Raw genomic sequence first — 15326 nt, forward strand, 5'->3', positions numbered from 1 at the left:
AAATACTTATCACTGACCCCCATCCCTCAGCCCTGTGGACATCTTGTCATTGTCACAGCATGACATGCCTATATTCTCACCACGGGAGTCTTGTTTCTGGGGGCTGGGGACATGGCTCAGCACTCAAAAGAGCTTGCTTGCGAAACTCCCTTCCAGAAGCAGCCTGGGTTCTTTCTGACCTTGCTGTAGGTTGGTTTGACTCTGACAATATCAGTCTTACTAACTGAGTATTTGGCTTTGTACCAACACTGTGTTGTTTAGATTCCTCACCCACATCATTCATAAGACTTAATTCTAAATGGATTTTGGTACTAAAGCTTAAATCTATTCTCAAACAACAAACAGGACAGGGGAGGGCCTGGAGGTAAGGAGGGGGCTGGAGATTTAATCAAAACTAAGGATGTTATGAATAAGCCATATGAAAACACCTACTTCTCTCCTAACTAAATAACATATTTGCTTAAAAAAAAATAGTTTGGCCAGAAATACCCTGTAGAAGTATATAATGCTGTGCCCAGAAGCCATTGATTATTACCAAAAAAATTTCAGTGCCTGTGGTGAGATGCTTTCCAGTGAGTTGTTGATCATGAAGGCCTCTAGTGTCCTTAAAGCATTATAGGCTATTGGCAAGGTTCTTGATTGCCCACCTGAAGTAGATGGTCACATCCTACTGCTGGAGACACCAAATGCTTGAGTTATAGGACACCAAGAAACCAAGCTGGCGCTGAGCTGGAAGCCTCCTTCATCCCTGTTTGACTGGCTGTCAGGATTCTGGAAAGACCTATGCAGCCTGGCAGGGGGTGTCCCCCATAGCCTCAAGTATTTTTAAGTAAGGTTAAGCTTCCTGCTTAAGTGTCTAGCACCCTGCTGGAAGATATGTGTGGGACGGGGGGGGGGGGGCGGGGGGCGGGCAGATCTGATTCCAGCTCAAAGGTGTGCAGAGAGAGCAGTTTAAGCTCTGGTGGTTCGTGTTTGTGGTGCTGGCTGTTGGTTGGTTTCTCTCTGCTTGGATCTATGAAAGGGAGCCAGCTTCTTCCATCATTGCTGGAACTTCCCCTGGATCTACAAGCCTGAAACAAATCTGTTCCTCCCATAAACTGTGTCTGGCTAGATGTTCATCCCAGCAGCATAGAGCTGACTACAACAGGGGAAAAGTCATCAATAGTCTTAACCAACAGTGGACCCTGAAAGCCTTATGGCTGAGTAGCCAAGCCAAATGTGCCAACTGGTACAGTGGTAGCATGTCTGTTATGGGGGAAACCAACTACTCTCTAATTGGATTTCAGGCCTGTTCCACTGGAGGGAATTCCTGCCTGCTACTAAAAACCTAAGTAAGGCCTATGGCAGGAGAGGTCATAAGCCCTAGGGAGAAATCCACTACAGTTGTGTGGCTAAATGGGTAATAGCCCACCAAACTTCCCTCTAAATACTTATATTTATACCCATATACTAATACTACTCTCACTTTTGATTAGAGAAGCTTCTGTTTTCAGATGATGGTGACCATTGGAGAGATTCAAAACTCATCACAGTGCTAAGGAGAAGTGACAGTGGAGTGCTCAGCACTAAGTGAGACTCTCTACCACACCCTCCAAGGCTCAGGGGCCATTATGGAAGAGGCGGTAGAAAGAATGTAAGAGCCAAAGAAAGAGAAGGAAGGCATACAGTACTGTCTTCCAGACACAAAGTGGCCATGGTATTCATGACCTCGCAGTGGCTGGCATGACCTACACAAGACCTGCATAATAAAAGGGAAAAAATGAGAACATCAAAATAAAAGAGAGAGTAGCTGGAAAGAAGAAGGGACTCAGTGGAAGAGGTAAGGGGAGGGAAAAGGGGCGACAAAGAAGAGATTATGATCATGGCACATTGTCTATACATATGGAGATTGCCAATCAAAAGTTAAAAAGAAAGAATAAATAAGAAAAAGAAGACTTGCTGTCATGGAGAGGGAAGAAAATGTTTTCTCCGATATAAAAACCAAAGATATAGTGTTATAGGCAGAAGAAATTACTCAGTGTTTAAAGGCACTTGCCCGCAAAGCCTGAAGACCTTAGTTAAACTCCCCAGGATCCAAGTAAAACCAGATGTACAAGGTGGCACGTGCATCTGGAGTTCACTTACAGAGGCAAGAGGCCCTGGGGCACCCATTCCCCCCACCCCATCTACTTGCAAGTAAATAAGTAAAAAGAGAAATGCAGTTTCTGCAGCTCAAGAGATAATAAAGAGTAAATATTAGATCACAACAACAACAATGCACGGGGTTTTAGGATGCAAGGATCTCACTCACAAGGCAGCTGCCCCCGGCCATCATCTTTCACCTCAACCACTCTACCAAACAAAGCCTCCAACACTCTTTATTTTTAGTCCAGAGTGTCAGAAGCAGGACTATGACAATGGCACTGTTTAGGTCACCTTTTAAAAATAATCCTTCAGAAAATGGTTCATTTCCATCATTTTATAAATGCTTTGCTAAACAGTCTCAGGTAACTAGAAATAATATTTTGGCTTAGTGGTTAAGGCTCCTGCCTGCAAAATCTAAGGACCCATGTTCTACTCTCCAGATCCCGCATCAGCCAGACCCACAAAGGTGAGGCAAGGGCAAGGTCGCACATGCCCACTAAGTGGCACAAGCACCTAGAGTTTGATTGTAGTGGCTGAGGCCCTGGTACCAATTCTCTCTCGCCTGCCCCTCTTTCTCTCTCGCTTTAAAATAAAAAAAATATATAAATATAAATGAAAAGACCTCCTTTTATACTCCAGAAGACATGTGACAGCCCTTCATTAGATCCCAGGACATAACTTCTCACATCACCATGGGTGTGGGGCCCACATCTGAGCCTCTGTCACGGGAGGTCATGAGCCAGGCTAAGTCTCCTGCCACATTCACCCTTTGGGTATCCAAGGAGGTCCTGCCCACAGTGAGTTCTGAGCCCCATTGCTTTTCTGAGGCACCCTACCTGTTAGGTACCAGCTAGAACTCTCGTCCTCTGCTCACTCCTACTGCCAAAGGGTGATAGCCATGAGTTATAGACAGGGAACCCACACCTATCTCTTTCCTCTCTGTCACAGGCTCCAGACACAGAGGTGAAGGCCCTGCCTTAGCAAGAAGACTAGACAGTAGGGGATCACAGGTGACCCTGTCAGGACATGCTGCACCCTGTAGACCCAGACACATGTTTTGCTCCCAAATTAGTAGGCATGGTCTTCATTTCCACAATGACATTCACACCCATTTTTGTGACAAGCAGAAGCCCACTCAATCTACTTTTTTTTTTTTTAATGTACTTAAAAATCTATTTATTTCTGGGTGTGTGTGTGTGTATACGCACACATGCATGTCTCTCTGGCAACTTTACGGGGATGGCTGGGGAACTGAACCCTGGCCAGCAAGCTTTGCAATCAAGTGTCTTTAACCACTGAGCAATCTTCCCATGCCCTTGACCTACATTTGTATTCACCCTATGGTAGAAGCCCAAGTGCAAATGTTTTCTTCAAAAACAATTACTGGGCTGGAGATGGGTCAGTGGTTAAAGGTACTTGCTTGCAAAGCCCTATATCCTGGGTTTGATTAGCCACTACCCATGTAAAGCCAGATACACAAAATCATGTGCGCATCTGGAGTTTATTTACAGTAGCAGGGAGCCCTGGAGCACCCATACTCACTCTCTCTCTCTCTCTCTGTCTCTGCCTCATTTTCTCTGCCTTGCTCTCTCTCAAATAAATACATAAATATTTAAGTAATAATAAAAACATTAAAAAAACAATTACCACACCAGGTATGGTGGTAGTTCATGGCCTAAAAAGAAGCATTTAGAAGACTGAGTCAAGAGGATTGGTGTGAGTTCAAGGCCAGCCTGACTTACACAGTGAGCTCTCCACCAGCCTGAATTGAGATTCTTGTCTCACAAAACAAAATTCTACCATGCAAACCAGTAAGTGGCAATGACATTCCTGCAGTGCTGAGGATCCTCAGAGTCAGGGAAATGGACAGAATAACAAAAGCCACAAGTGAGCACTGGCCCGTTTCCAGTGGCAGCTGCTTTCTGTGGTTAGGTCAGGGTGACCCAATATGCTAGAGAAGATGTAAATGTCACATTTTGTGTGCCACCTCCCTTTCCAGTGCCCCCCACATCACACCCACAACCTCTTCAAGGGTGGCTTTGGATGTGCAGTGTGCTTCTGCCCCACTTGGCACCTTGTCTGAGGAATATATATCTTCATCTGCATCCACAAAGGCTCGACCATCTTTTCTAACACCCGGGGGTGACAAAAGAATTGCTTGAGTCTCTTATGGAGCTTAGCTGGTGACCTGGCACTCTTCTTCCCCCAGTTGCTGGTGCAGAATTTCCACGGGGAGGTCCATACACCTAGATTTTCATACTTTAGTCCCTGTGTCAGCTAGTAATGAAGAAATGCCTGATGTGACTCCTTTTCTTAAATATTTAGCCTGAAATTGCTGTTTGTATAAGATAAAAAATGGGTTTGGGGGGACATGGGTCACAGGTTAAAGACACTTGCTTACAAAGCTTGTCAGTTCACGTCCAATTCTCTAGTCACCCAAGGAAGCCAGACACAAAAAGAAGTCCATGTATCTGGTGTTCTGTTGCAGTGGTGAGCTCTGGAACATGCGTGAACACACACACACACACACACACACACACACACACACACACACACACACCCATGTGCAAATAGCTTGAAAAGAACATTTTAAAAGTGGCCCCATATTCTTCAGTGCATCTGGTTCAAACTGAGGGGTTTCTGTCCCTCTCCTACCCACCATCTCTCGGTGGGTGGCCAGCCACCTCTGTGTGCCCATTGGCTACACACCCTGGGCTGTTCAGATAGGGTCAGCAGAACCATACCTCGCTGGGATGCCACTGTCAGAGGGGACTGCTCAGGCCTCCCTCGTGGCAGGGAAATCCTTGGCCGCGAGGGCAAACAGCCCTGAGGGTTGGGTCTGGAAACCTTAAGCCCCTTCAGTTGTCTGCTGTCACTTCGAATCTGCGGTAAGGAGAAGAAATCCAGATGGTCTCAGAGCTCTGAAGCCACAAAAACCAGGCTCTGATAAGCATGTTGGGAGTACTTCAGGAAAAGCACAAATGATTTATGTCATAAGCCCATTCCCTACTCTCGGCCATCACTTAAGCTTCTATTGGATTACGACTTCTCCTTTCCTTCTAGAAGTGACTGTTTTCACCCATTTCATGGCCAATTCCATTCCATCCCAAGGCTCCTTTGGAGCACACACTTTGGAGGAATGCTGACCGGCCTCAAGCAAGCAGAGCCCTTATCTTTCTCCCCAACATGCACTGTCCAGCTGGGGAGTGAAGAGACAGGAGGAAATGTCAATGTGAGAAAGAAGGATACTGGTGGAGGCAGGGAGCAACAAGACTCCTCTGTAACTCCGCAGTGATCCTCCACAGGACTGGGCGGTGCAGGTGCGTCTGCAGGAATGACTCATGGACTGAGAGCTGCTATCTGTGCAAAGAAGATGCTCACCCAACAGCCAGAGGACAGTCAGAGCTGAGATCTGGCTCTTCCTTTTGATCTAAGTGGAATGCCTACCGATGAGAAGAGAGATGGTACATACCAGAGTGCAACACCTTCTCACCTGCTTTAAGGTGACCACAGCCTTACACACACAGAACCTCATCTTGTTGTAACGGCTGGGAGGGGACAACAAGAGTGAGATGGCTCTGAACATAAACTTCAAGATCAGCCCCCAGCGATACCTCCTCCAGCAAGGCTCCACCCTCAAAGATTTCCCCAGCCTTCCCAAATTGCTACCAGCTGGGGACCAAGTACTCAGAACACAAGAGCCTATGAAGGACATTTCATTCAAACCACCACAGTTTGTAAGTCCCCATCTCCAGGGTGCCGGGGGAGGGATGAGCCTGGGATTTGGATGCTACCTAAGCAGGGATGCTTAGAGTGTGTATGGGGGTGAGGGGAGCTGAAGTTTGGCTAACAGAGATGAAACCATGCAACAGAAGCACAGTGCATACACACCTACATCACCCTGCCCCAAGTTCCACAAATCCACCCACCCCCAGTGGCAGCTTGGATGCCAGGAAGTATCAGAACCAAAAACCTTTGCTAGCTCCCTGGGAAAAGATGCTGGGCACAGGCTGTCATCTTGGAAGGCAACCTGGAAAGGGAACTTGAAACTGCCCAGACCAGACCAGGCACTGAGGTGGAGGAGACTATGGGCACTCATGCCATTCCACAAAACTAAGTTGAGGCTGGCAAGACCTCTGGGTCCCAGTAGGATCAACATGATAGTACAGAAGCCTCTGCCTCAGTCAGGTAGGATGAGAACTTGGCAGCTGTTTCCTCCCTACTTTGCCCTCCAGGATGCAATGGTATCCAGTGAAAGGCAGGATAAACACAGCCAATGGAAACCACTGGGGAAACTGTTCACAATGCAGAGTCCCAGGCCAGCCGTTGTTCCCTATGCTACAGAGAAGTGAGTCTTTCTTTGGTGAATACCTCAGAGCAGTCAAAAGAGCTGCGTTTGAGGCAGGTAAGCACAGGGAAATAGCCCTGCTATCCGGAACACTGTTTGGATTGGGCAGTAAACACATCCTTTCCTTACAATGCACTTAGCAGCCTGTTGGCAACCTGGGACCCCTACCTGCATTGAGTTCCACATACACCCAGCTCCAAACAATGGAGTAAGTTCTCCTCCCTAGTAACTGTAAGTTACTCCCCTTCTGTGGTCAGTTTCTATTCAAATATGCTTTTCAACATATCCTGAATCAGAATAGCAAGGAGCTATCCAGCCTGGACTGCTTTGGGGTATGTGTGCAGGTGCAATAAATCAAACTGTGTCCTCTAGGGGAACTTTCAGGGAGAGCCCCTGTTTGCCATCTTATGGTTCTGCATAACTGGATGGATGGATGACTAGAGTCAGATACATCATGAGACAGGACATTCACAGAGGAGGAAAAGATTATATAATTCAAATCTATCCATCAAAATACAGAACCACCCCAACTATGCAGTTGGCAACTGACCCATCCTTCTTATAGACTTCTTAAAAAAAAAAAAAAAAAGGCCCAGGCAGGGCTGGAGAGATTGCTTAGTAGTTAGGGCATTTGCCTGCAAAACCTAAAGACCCATGTTTGACTCTCCAGATTCCACATACAGATACACAAAGGTGAGGCAAGCGCAAGGTTGAACATGCCCACTAGGTGGCACAAGTGTCTGGTGCTCAATTTCAGTGGCTGAGGCCCTAGCACACCAATTCTCTCCCTGTCTCTCTAAAAGTAAAAAAAAAAAAAAAAAAAATTAAAAAGCACCAGGCTGTAAAGTGGGGTCCTTGAGTACTTTCCCACTCAGGTGCCCCATGCCCCTCTTGGCAATATACGATTGCTTCGCTCTTATCTTGCCACTTTACTTTGCATATATGACCTTTCCAATTCTTTGAATAAAGTACCAAGAATGTGGAAACGCCCAGACACCACTGGTAGCGCATTCATGCTGCTGGCACTGTCTTCTGTCAGTGACGTGTTTAGATGTCTGGTGCTCAGCACTGGGGTGGGGAGGGTCAATGTGCACATCCGCAGTTCCTTGTGGGGGCTGCTCTGGGCGCTGTAGGAGGATTTGACCATCCCTGTCACACCACAACTTCAGTTGTGACAACCTTAGTAGAGCATTCCCTGGGGAGTAAAACCCATCCCAGGCTGAGAGTCACACGCATAAAGGAATCAGCTACTTTCCCAGTACTGGACACAGGAGCAGTATTTTGTGGAAGGAGTTAAGGAGGAAAGGCAGGGGCAGGGATGCAAGTGTAGCTGGGAAAGAAGGAAGGTTTGACTCTTCTTCATCTAATCTCTTCCCAGCCCCCTCTTTATTTCTTTTTTATTTTAGAGAGAGAGAGAGAAGAGGTGTGTCAGAGTCTCAGCCACTGAAAAAGAACTCCAGATCCTTCTACTACCTAGTAGGCATGTGTGACCTTGCACATGCCTCACCTTTGTGCATCTGGCTTACATGGGATCTGGAGAGTTGAACATAGGTCCTTAGGCTTCACAGGCAAGCGCCTTAACCACTAAGAAATCTCTCCAGCCTTTTCTTTTTTCTTTTTTCTTTCCTTTTTTATTTTAGAGAGAGAGAGAGAGCCACCCCCATTTTTTAAAAAATTTTATTTGTTTATTGATTTGAGAGCGACAGACACAGAGAGAAAGACAGATAGAGGGAGACAGAGAATGGGTGCGCCAGGGCTTCCAGCCTCTGCAAACGAACTCCAGATGCATGCGCCCCGTCGTGCATCTGGCTAACGTGGGTCCTGGGGAACTGAGCCTCGAACCGGGGTCCTTAGGCTTCACAGGCAAGCGCTTAACCGCTAAGCCATCTCTCCAGCCCGCCACCCCCATTTTTAAAAAAACCATAAACTAGGCTCACAGTCTTAGTCAGGAGGTGGAGTGAAGGTCTGGGACAGAAGCACCCAGTCACAGTGTTGCAGTGCACCTCAAGTTTTGGAAGCATCAACTTGAACGTAATACTACTGCTGCAGTTAATCAAAGAGGAATATACAAGCCCTGAGGAGGGATGACCCCCAGTTCTGGGTCACTCAGAGTGGAAAGAGCTACACCGTATGGCCACCCTTAGGCAAATGTGACTTCTTAGTGTCAGTAGAGGGCACATAGGAGGCAATAATCTGTGCTCACCTGCTGTGGTTTCTGAGGAGCAGGAAAGGCACATTTTATGGGATATACTTTTTCAGGACAAGGGCTGCATTGTGACTGTCTCCCCATGACTTAGAGAGGTGGTGTTGTGAGTATAGCCTCTGTAGTGGGCATTTCAGAGTATCAGTGGGACCCACAGACCCCTTGGGCCACTCTCAATGAGTGGTTCAGCAGCTCTCAGCGCACAACTTCCTGCTAACAAGATGAAAACCACTGTGGACATAATTCACTTGCTCCGGACTATCTCCATTGTCACTTAGTTTGCAGCACAAAAGGACCTTTCAAAGTCACTTAATCACCTTTCTGGTTTCCAGAAAGGGATGCTCTGCCAGTTTGCCAGGTAGCATTATCAGCCCCATGGCCCACAAGCTCCCACAAACAGCTGCATGGGGACCCACCATCAAGTGAAAGAGGAGCCCCTTCCCAAGTGAAAACCATATGAATTTTACTTCCTGCTAGTGGTAGGCCCCCATAGGCTAATGCATTTGAAAATTTTGCCCCCAGCTTGTGGCATTGCATAGGGAAGGTTGTCATTTAGGAGGTGGAGCCATGCCAGAGGAAGTGAGTCACAAGTGGATGTGGGCACTCGAGGTTTTATAGCCTGGCCCTATGTCCTGTTGATTCTTTCTCTTCCTGACTGCAAACAACTGTGAGTAGCTTCTGGCTCCTGCTGCCATGTCTATCCTGCTGTGATTGAATGTATTCCCTGGAAATTATAAGCAAGAATGAACCCTTTCCTTCCTTAAGTTGCCTCCTGTCAGATGTTGGGTTACAGCAATGGAAAAGTAGTTAATACATCAACCTTTCAAACTGTCTTCCCACTATGTCTCTTGGTTGGTAAGTGTGTGACCATGGGTATAAATGATCAGGACGCAAGCTCCAAGGACAATGACAGTAAGGAGGTGGGGCCAGGTTTGTCCTGAGAAGAGAGGAAGGATTCACCTGGATCCTGAAAGAAGGAACTTAGTGATGGTTTTAGGTCCAGGCAAGTCTGTACAGAAGATGAAGGGATCTGATCTCAGGCAGGGACTAGAAAAGCCTGTGTGTCCAATGCAGGCTCCTTGGGTGTTTGGGGGCTCCTGGAGCACAAGGTGTTAAGACAGGGAGGGCATGAATGGGAATGCATGCCATTGTACTCTTTGCAAATTTGAGAGGTGCTCATTTCTGATGGCAATGTGGTACAGTTGTGCCACATGCACCAATGTGTAGTTGGCATCACAATTCTTATATTTAGGCAAAGCAAAGATGGCAAGCCCTTGCGTAGTTCTGAAACTGCCCCCACCACAAGATGCTCATCTTTTCCTCTTTCTTTAAGCTCAAAACTTTGGAAGAATTTGTTCTTTCAAACACAGGATCTTTGTGCACTGAACTGTAAGTGCCACAATGTCAGAGCATTCAGTGAGTCTGGATGTTTTAGCCTTGTAGGCACCAACCACACTGCCTGTGGATGACAAGGCCCGAGGAAACCACTGCGGTACAAGGAAATCAACCAAACAGGTCCAGAAGCCTGGTGAGCAAAACTGGAGACCAGGAGAAACTAAGTAAGGATGCAAGAGAAGATGCAGGAAGGCAGAAGGGAAGAGGGGTTGTCAGGGCTCCATGCCATCCCTGTGTCATCACTGCCCCATCCAACCTGCCCTGCGCATATGAGGGTGCACACAGCAGCACCCACACTTTCTGCGGTGCTTACATTTGCTCAAAGGGACAGCCAAGCCGTTGGTGTCCCCGGCAGCTTCATGGCCCCAATGAAGCAAGACCTTATTCCACTACACATGTATCCCACACCCACAATGACTTCTCTTAAGTCAGTGGGGAGCCAATCCTACTTCTGGAAAAGTATATCCTACAAAATGTGCCTCTTCTACTACTCAGCAAAACGCAGCTAATAGGAGGCCCTCCGTGTACACTAAGCAATCACTCATTCATACCTGCCCACATTCATCATTCCCAGAGCTCTTGTAAAACAGGCTATGCACCAAGTTTCAGCAGTCCCTGGCCTCGTAGGTTTGACCATGGAAGAGTTTAACTAGACATGACTGTTTGGCCAAGGGAGGAAGAAGTATTAGGGGGAAAAAAAAAAAGCTAGGAATCTAAAAAGAAGGCCAACCTGAGGAGCCTCCCTTGACTGATCTATAGCACCCTACGTTCCACCTGAAAAGGCATCCGTCTCACTGTCCCCCTCAGATGACCAGTATCCAAGCACTGCAGACACGTTCAGTGATCTAAGAGGGCATGACCTATCCCCAGGAGACCACTAGGACCAGGCTTAAGCAAACGTCTCTATATAACCTAATGCTGAATGAGGGAAGCCAGGCACAAAGGGTGGGGCATGGGCGTGAGGGCCACAGCGAGCAGCATTATCGGGGCTGATGGCCAACATCCAGGCAGGGGAGACCTTCACAGGCGAGGACCTGAGCAGGTTTTGGAGGAGGGGATCTGCCACGCCTCTCCTGACTTGGTGCTGACAAAGCATGTAATAATCACTGAGCTGGACGTGTCCAACAGATGCACTTTTCCATGTTAAAAATCAATGCAAAGTCATCGGTACCTCTGTCTTTTAGTGCCCTGACCTCTTGCCTTGCCCTGCCTAGCCTTGAAACCCAAGAAAAAGGGCCCAGCAGCACCCCAGGTGGCCCAGGCCCACACTCACCGGCTGCAGCCCATCCTCCTGCCTCCGGCTCTGGCTGGGGCGGTTGATGAAAGAACGCGTGGAGACTTTGTAGTGGTTCAGCAGGCAGATCACCACCACCACCATCACTGTGACCACTACAACGATGATGAGAACCTGTGCGAACTCCAGCTCCGCTGCAAGGAAGAGGAGAGCGTGTGAGCCACAGCCCCGCACCTGAGCACCTCCCTGGCTCTGGGATTATTCCAGCGGCCAGGCGGCCAAGGCCCCTTACAAGCATGTGGCCTCCATCACACTGCAGGAGACAGAAACCATGACTCCACTTTGGAGAGGAAGAAAATGCAATCATGAAGCTGGTGTGTGGCTGAGCTGGGAGTATTCCTTGGGGGGGCTGTGGAGCTTTGAAGCCCAAGTTCTGGCTGCACGTGACCCTAGGCTTAGGCTTGCTGCCCAAGGTCACCACAGGGCTCTGGCATTTAACATCTTGGGGAACAGGCGATGCTGAGATGGCCTTTTTCCCACAGACCTGCGTCCCACTAAGTGATTTCCACAGTGAAGTTCGCCATCATGGTCTTTGAACTCCTCCATAAGATGTTCTGCTGGTCTGTGGTGGTTTGATTCAGGTGTCCCCCATAAACTTAGGTGTTCTGAATGCTAGGTTCCCAGCTGATGGAGATTTGGGAATTAATGCCTCCTGGAGGGAGTGTATTATTGGGGGCGGGCTTATGGGCTTTATAGCCAGTTTCCCCATGCCAGTGTTTGGCACACCCTCCTGTTGCTGTGGTCCACCTTATATTGGCCAGGGGGTGATGTCCACCCTCTGCTCATGCCACCGTTTTCCCCTGCCATCGTGGAGTTTCCTCTCGAGCCTGTAAGCCAAAATAAATCTCTTTTTCCCAGAAGCTGCTCTTGGTTGGGTGATTTCTAACAGCAATGCAAACCGGACTGCAACATGGCCATACCAACTTCTAGAGTTGCTGGCTGCAGCCCTGCTCATTGCCACAGAAGAGTTCAAAGTCAGCCTAGTCCCCAAAGCCACTATCCGACCAAGTAAGCTGTGACTTGGTGCAACCGTATGTCTGACTCTCTGTGGCGCTCCTTACGGTCCCATTCTGCTGACACCTGGGCCACTAGGTGTGGGGCAGAGCTGCACACCCCACACTTACATGTGCAGTTTCCCTTTTGTGAACTTGGGGCAATAAAATGCCAATAAGAACAGATCACCTTTTCATCTGCAAGAGGTAGAAGACTAATGACTGGAAATAAGCTTTTACTCTCTGGAGATACAATTGCCAGGGGCTGGGAAGATGGCTCAGTGGTTAAAGGCATACAAACACTATTTCACTCAGGGGATTCTCCAAGTGAGAACCAGCAAACAGGAAGGGCCCCAGGGGTAAGCATGGTGACTTCAAAGTCCTGCACTGTGGGGGGGGGGCTTTCCAAAACCTTCCTCATACTCATAAGGGGGGATGAGAACCCCCACACGTCTGTCTTCCCTTTTATTTTAAACAGAATTCTCCCCCAACCCCCACAGCCTGTTTCATAGAGTCCAGGGGACACAGAAAAAAGATGCTGTAGTTTTGATCCTAGGGATGGGCTCAGAAAGGGAGGTTATGAAGGGACTAAATTATTTTTTAAAAAGAATTAAGATAGATTTTTTTTTTAATCCGCAAAGACACAAGCATTTAAAGAAAATTACGGGATGCTTTGGGGTTTCCAAAATTTCAGGTATCCAGTATGGATCTGAACCCATCCCGCTGGTCAGGTTTTCTTGATTCTGGAAGCTACTGATGCCAACAAAAGAAATCCAAGAAGCTGGGCATGCAAGGAAAGAAGGCATGGCCAAATTGAATTTTCCATACTCCCCCTCCTTTTATAGGGCTGTAGTTCATGGTGCTATAGTGAATGAGTCATTGCCATCCAAACACTAGAAATTTTATAATACATCTGAAGCTCACAGGAAGGCATTACAGTGTCTTACTTTATTATTGTAAAACAGTGACAATGACGACAGTGATGATGGCACTTCTATTTTTATAGAAGCATCTCTGTGAGATTCCAAGCGGTACAGTGGAAAACCACAGGAGCAGGACTCTAAAATCTGCTGGTCTGATTTCTGGTCCAACCAGGACCTTAACTGAATCATACTGGAGGTGTAAGTGTCTGGACTATTTTTAAAGAACTCTGGGGAAGTGTGGTTGTGTCGTCTTTGGACTCCTAAGATAACACTCATTTCTATTTGTGGGATGGCTAGCACCTTCTCCCATTTGGTCTTTCCCCCATTAATGTATCACCCTTCACAGAAGTCTGGGTTTCTGAATGCTTAATTAGTTTTAAGTTCCAGATGTGTAGCATCCATATAATGAACTAGGAAGCAAATTGTGAGCTCCATGGGCCCCTCCATGCATCAGGCAATGCAAACACTTTGGCGGCAAGTGAGAAAGAGGCTATGCAAAATTCTGATGTCACTGACAAGGCTAGTCACTGGCCACACACCTCTGAGTGGTTCGCCTTACACTCTGACCAACAGCAGCCCCTCCACCTTGTCCTCCTACATGCTGCAGTCCTCGAACACTGAAACTCTAAGCCATCATCAGCCTGCCACAGAATCCCACCCTCCACATGGCCGGCCCCCTTCCAGGAAGCTCTTCCAACTCACCGCCCTTATTTAGGCACAGCGGCCCCCACTCCAACATGGGCTGGTCTTGTTTGCCTTCTGCACAGGGAATGTGTGTCTGCATTTCCTTCCTGGCTCTGTCTTGCTCAGCAGAAATGGGGTATGATGAGAAGATGACAGCCTTGGGGGTGGTTGTGACACTTTGAAATAGCAAAATGTGCCTAGAGACTGGTGAGTTCTCTCCAAAATCCCGCGGAGACTAAGCCGCAGGGGTGACAGGGACATAGATGAGGGCATGAGCTGGAACCCACTTTGACCATACTGCTGCTAGTTTGTGAACTGTTAGTAAAAAAAAATACCCTTGGATAGTTTACGGTTGAATGAAAATTCACACTCATTAACCAACAGTGGTTGAGGGGATATCCAACCTATGTTGTAAGAATGACCTCACAGCTTAAAGTCCAGATGGCAAAACTATAAAAGCTATAGGTTATGATTATATTTTTTTCAATATTTTTATTTAGTTACTTGTCAAAGAGAGAATGGGGAGAGAACAGGGCACCAGGGCCTCTTTCTGGTGCTGCAAAAGAACTCCTGATGCATGTACCACTTTGTGCATCTGGATTTACAAGAGTACAGAGGAATCGAACCTGGGACAGCAAACTTTGTAAGCAAGTGCTTTTACTGCTGAGCCATCTCTCCACCCTGATTATATGTTTTGACTTGCATCTTCTTAGAGGTCAGTTGGCTACTCCAATTTTTAATCTTACAAGGAGGACAACAGGAAGGAAATACTCAAGAGTTGTCAACTATTGGCTTTGGTCTTCCTTTAGAAACTCTTGTAGTGCTCCCTATGCGCACTTGAGCCCATTCGGTACTGACACTTCGGGCCACAGCCCACCCTCTAGTCTTCTTTCATACAGTGAGTTCTGGGCAATGCCTTGCTCATCTGCAGTGTCAAGGCCTCAAGCTAGTGTGCATTATAGATGCACCAACCAAGAAGTCCTCAGAATAAAGGGATGTCAGTTTCCTAACTTGTTTCGCACTGTCTCACATAAAACTAATATTCTGCCAGACAACTTACTAGCAACCTTAATAATGCTGAAATTTCGCCAAAGGTTTCCATACTTTGCACCAATAACCCAGATTTCCTCCTCAAAGGACTTCTGAACTGTCACTAATAAAAGAGGCTGTAACAGATGTGCCCTCAACCATGGTGTTTAATGAGTGAATTTTCAGGTAATGGTTGCTGTAAGTCATCTGTTTATAGATTCCTACTTATACTCACATACTTTCATAAGGAAGTTTTCATGATAATGAGATTGCAAAGTGATATCTAAAATCTACGGATGAAGAGGACAACACAGAGGGCCGGGTACATCTCTCC

The 15326-nt window shown here is 47.3% G+C and overlaps 1 protein-coding gene across 8 annotated transcripts in view; it reads right to left on the bottom strand.

The window, feature by feature from the left end:
- Window positions 1–15326, bottom strand: part of Ldlrad4 (low density lipoprotein receptor class A domain containing 4) — a 435013-nt gene that overhangs the window by 12802 nt on the left and 406885 nt on the right. For all 8 annotated transcript variants that reach the window (XM_045142975.1, XM_045142977.1, XM_045142976.1 and 5 more), the window contains one exon: window positions 11344–11498. In XM_045142975.1, coding sequence (XP_044998910.1) covers window positions 11344–11498 — 155 coding nt within the window. The remainder of the gene's footprint in view (window positions 1–11343; window positions 11499–15326) is intronic.

This window comes from Jaculus jaculus, chromosome 2, assembly GCF_020740685.1.
Source record: "Jaculus jaculus isolate mJacJac1 chromosome 2, mJacJac1.mat.Y.cur, whole genome shotgun sequence".
NCBI lineage: Eukaryota > Metazoa > Chordata > Mammalia > Rodentia > Dipodidae > Jaculus > Jaculus jaculus.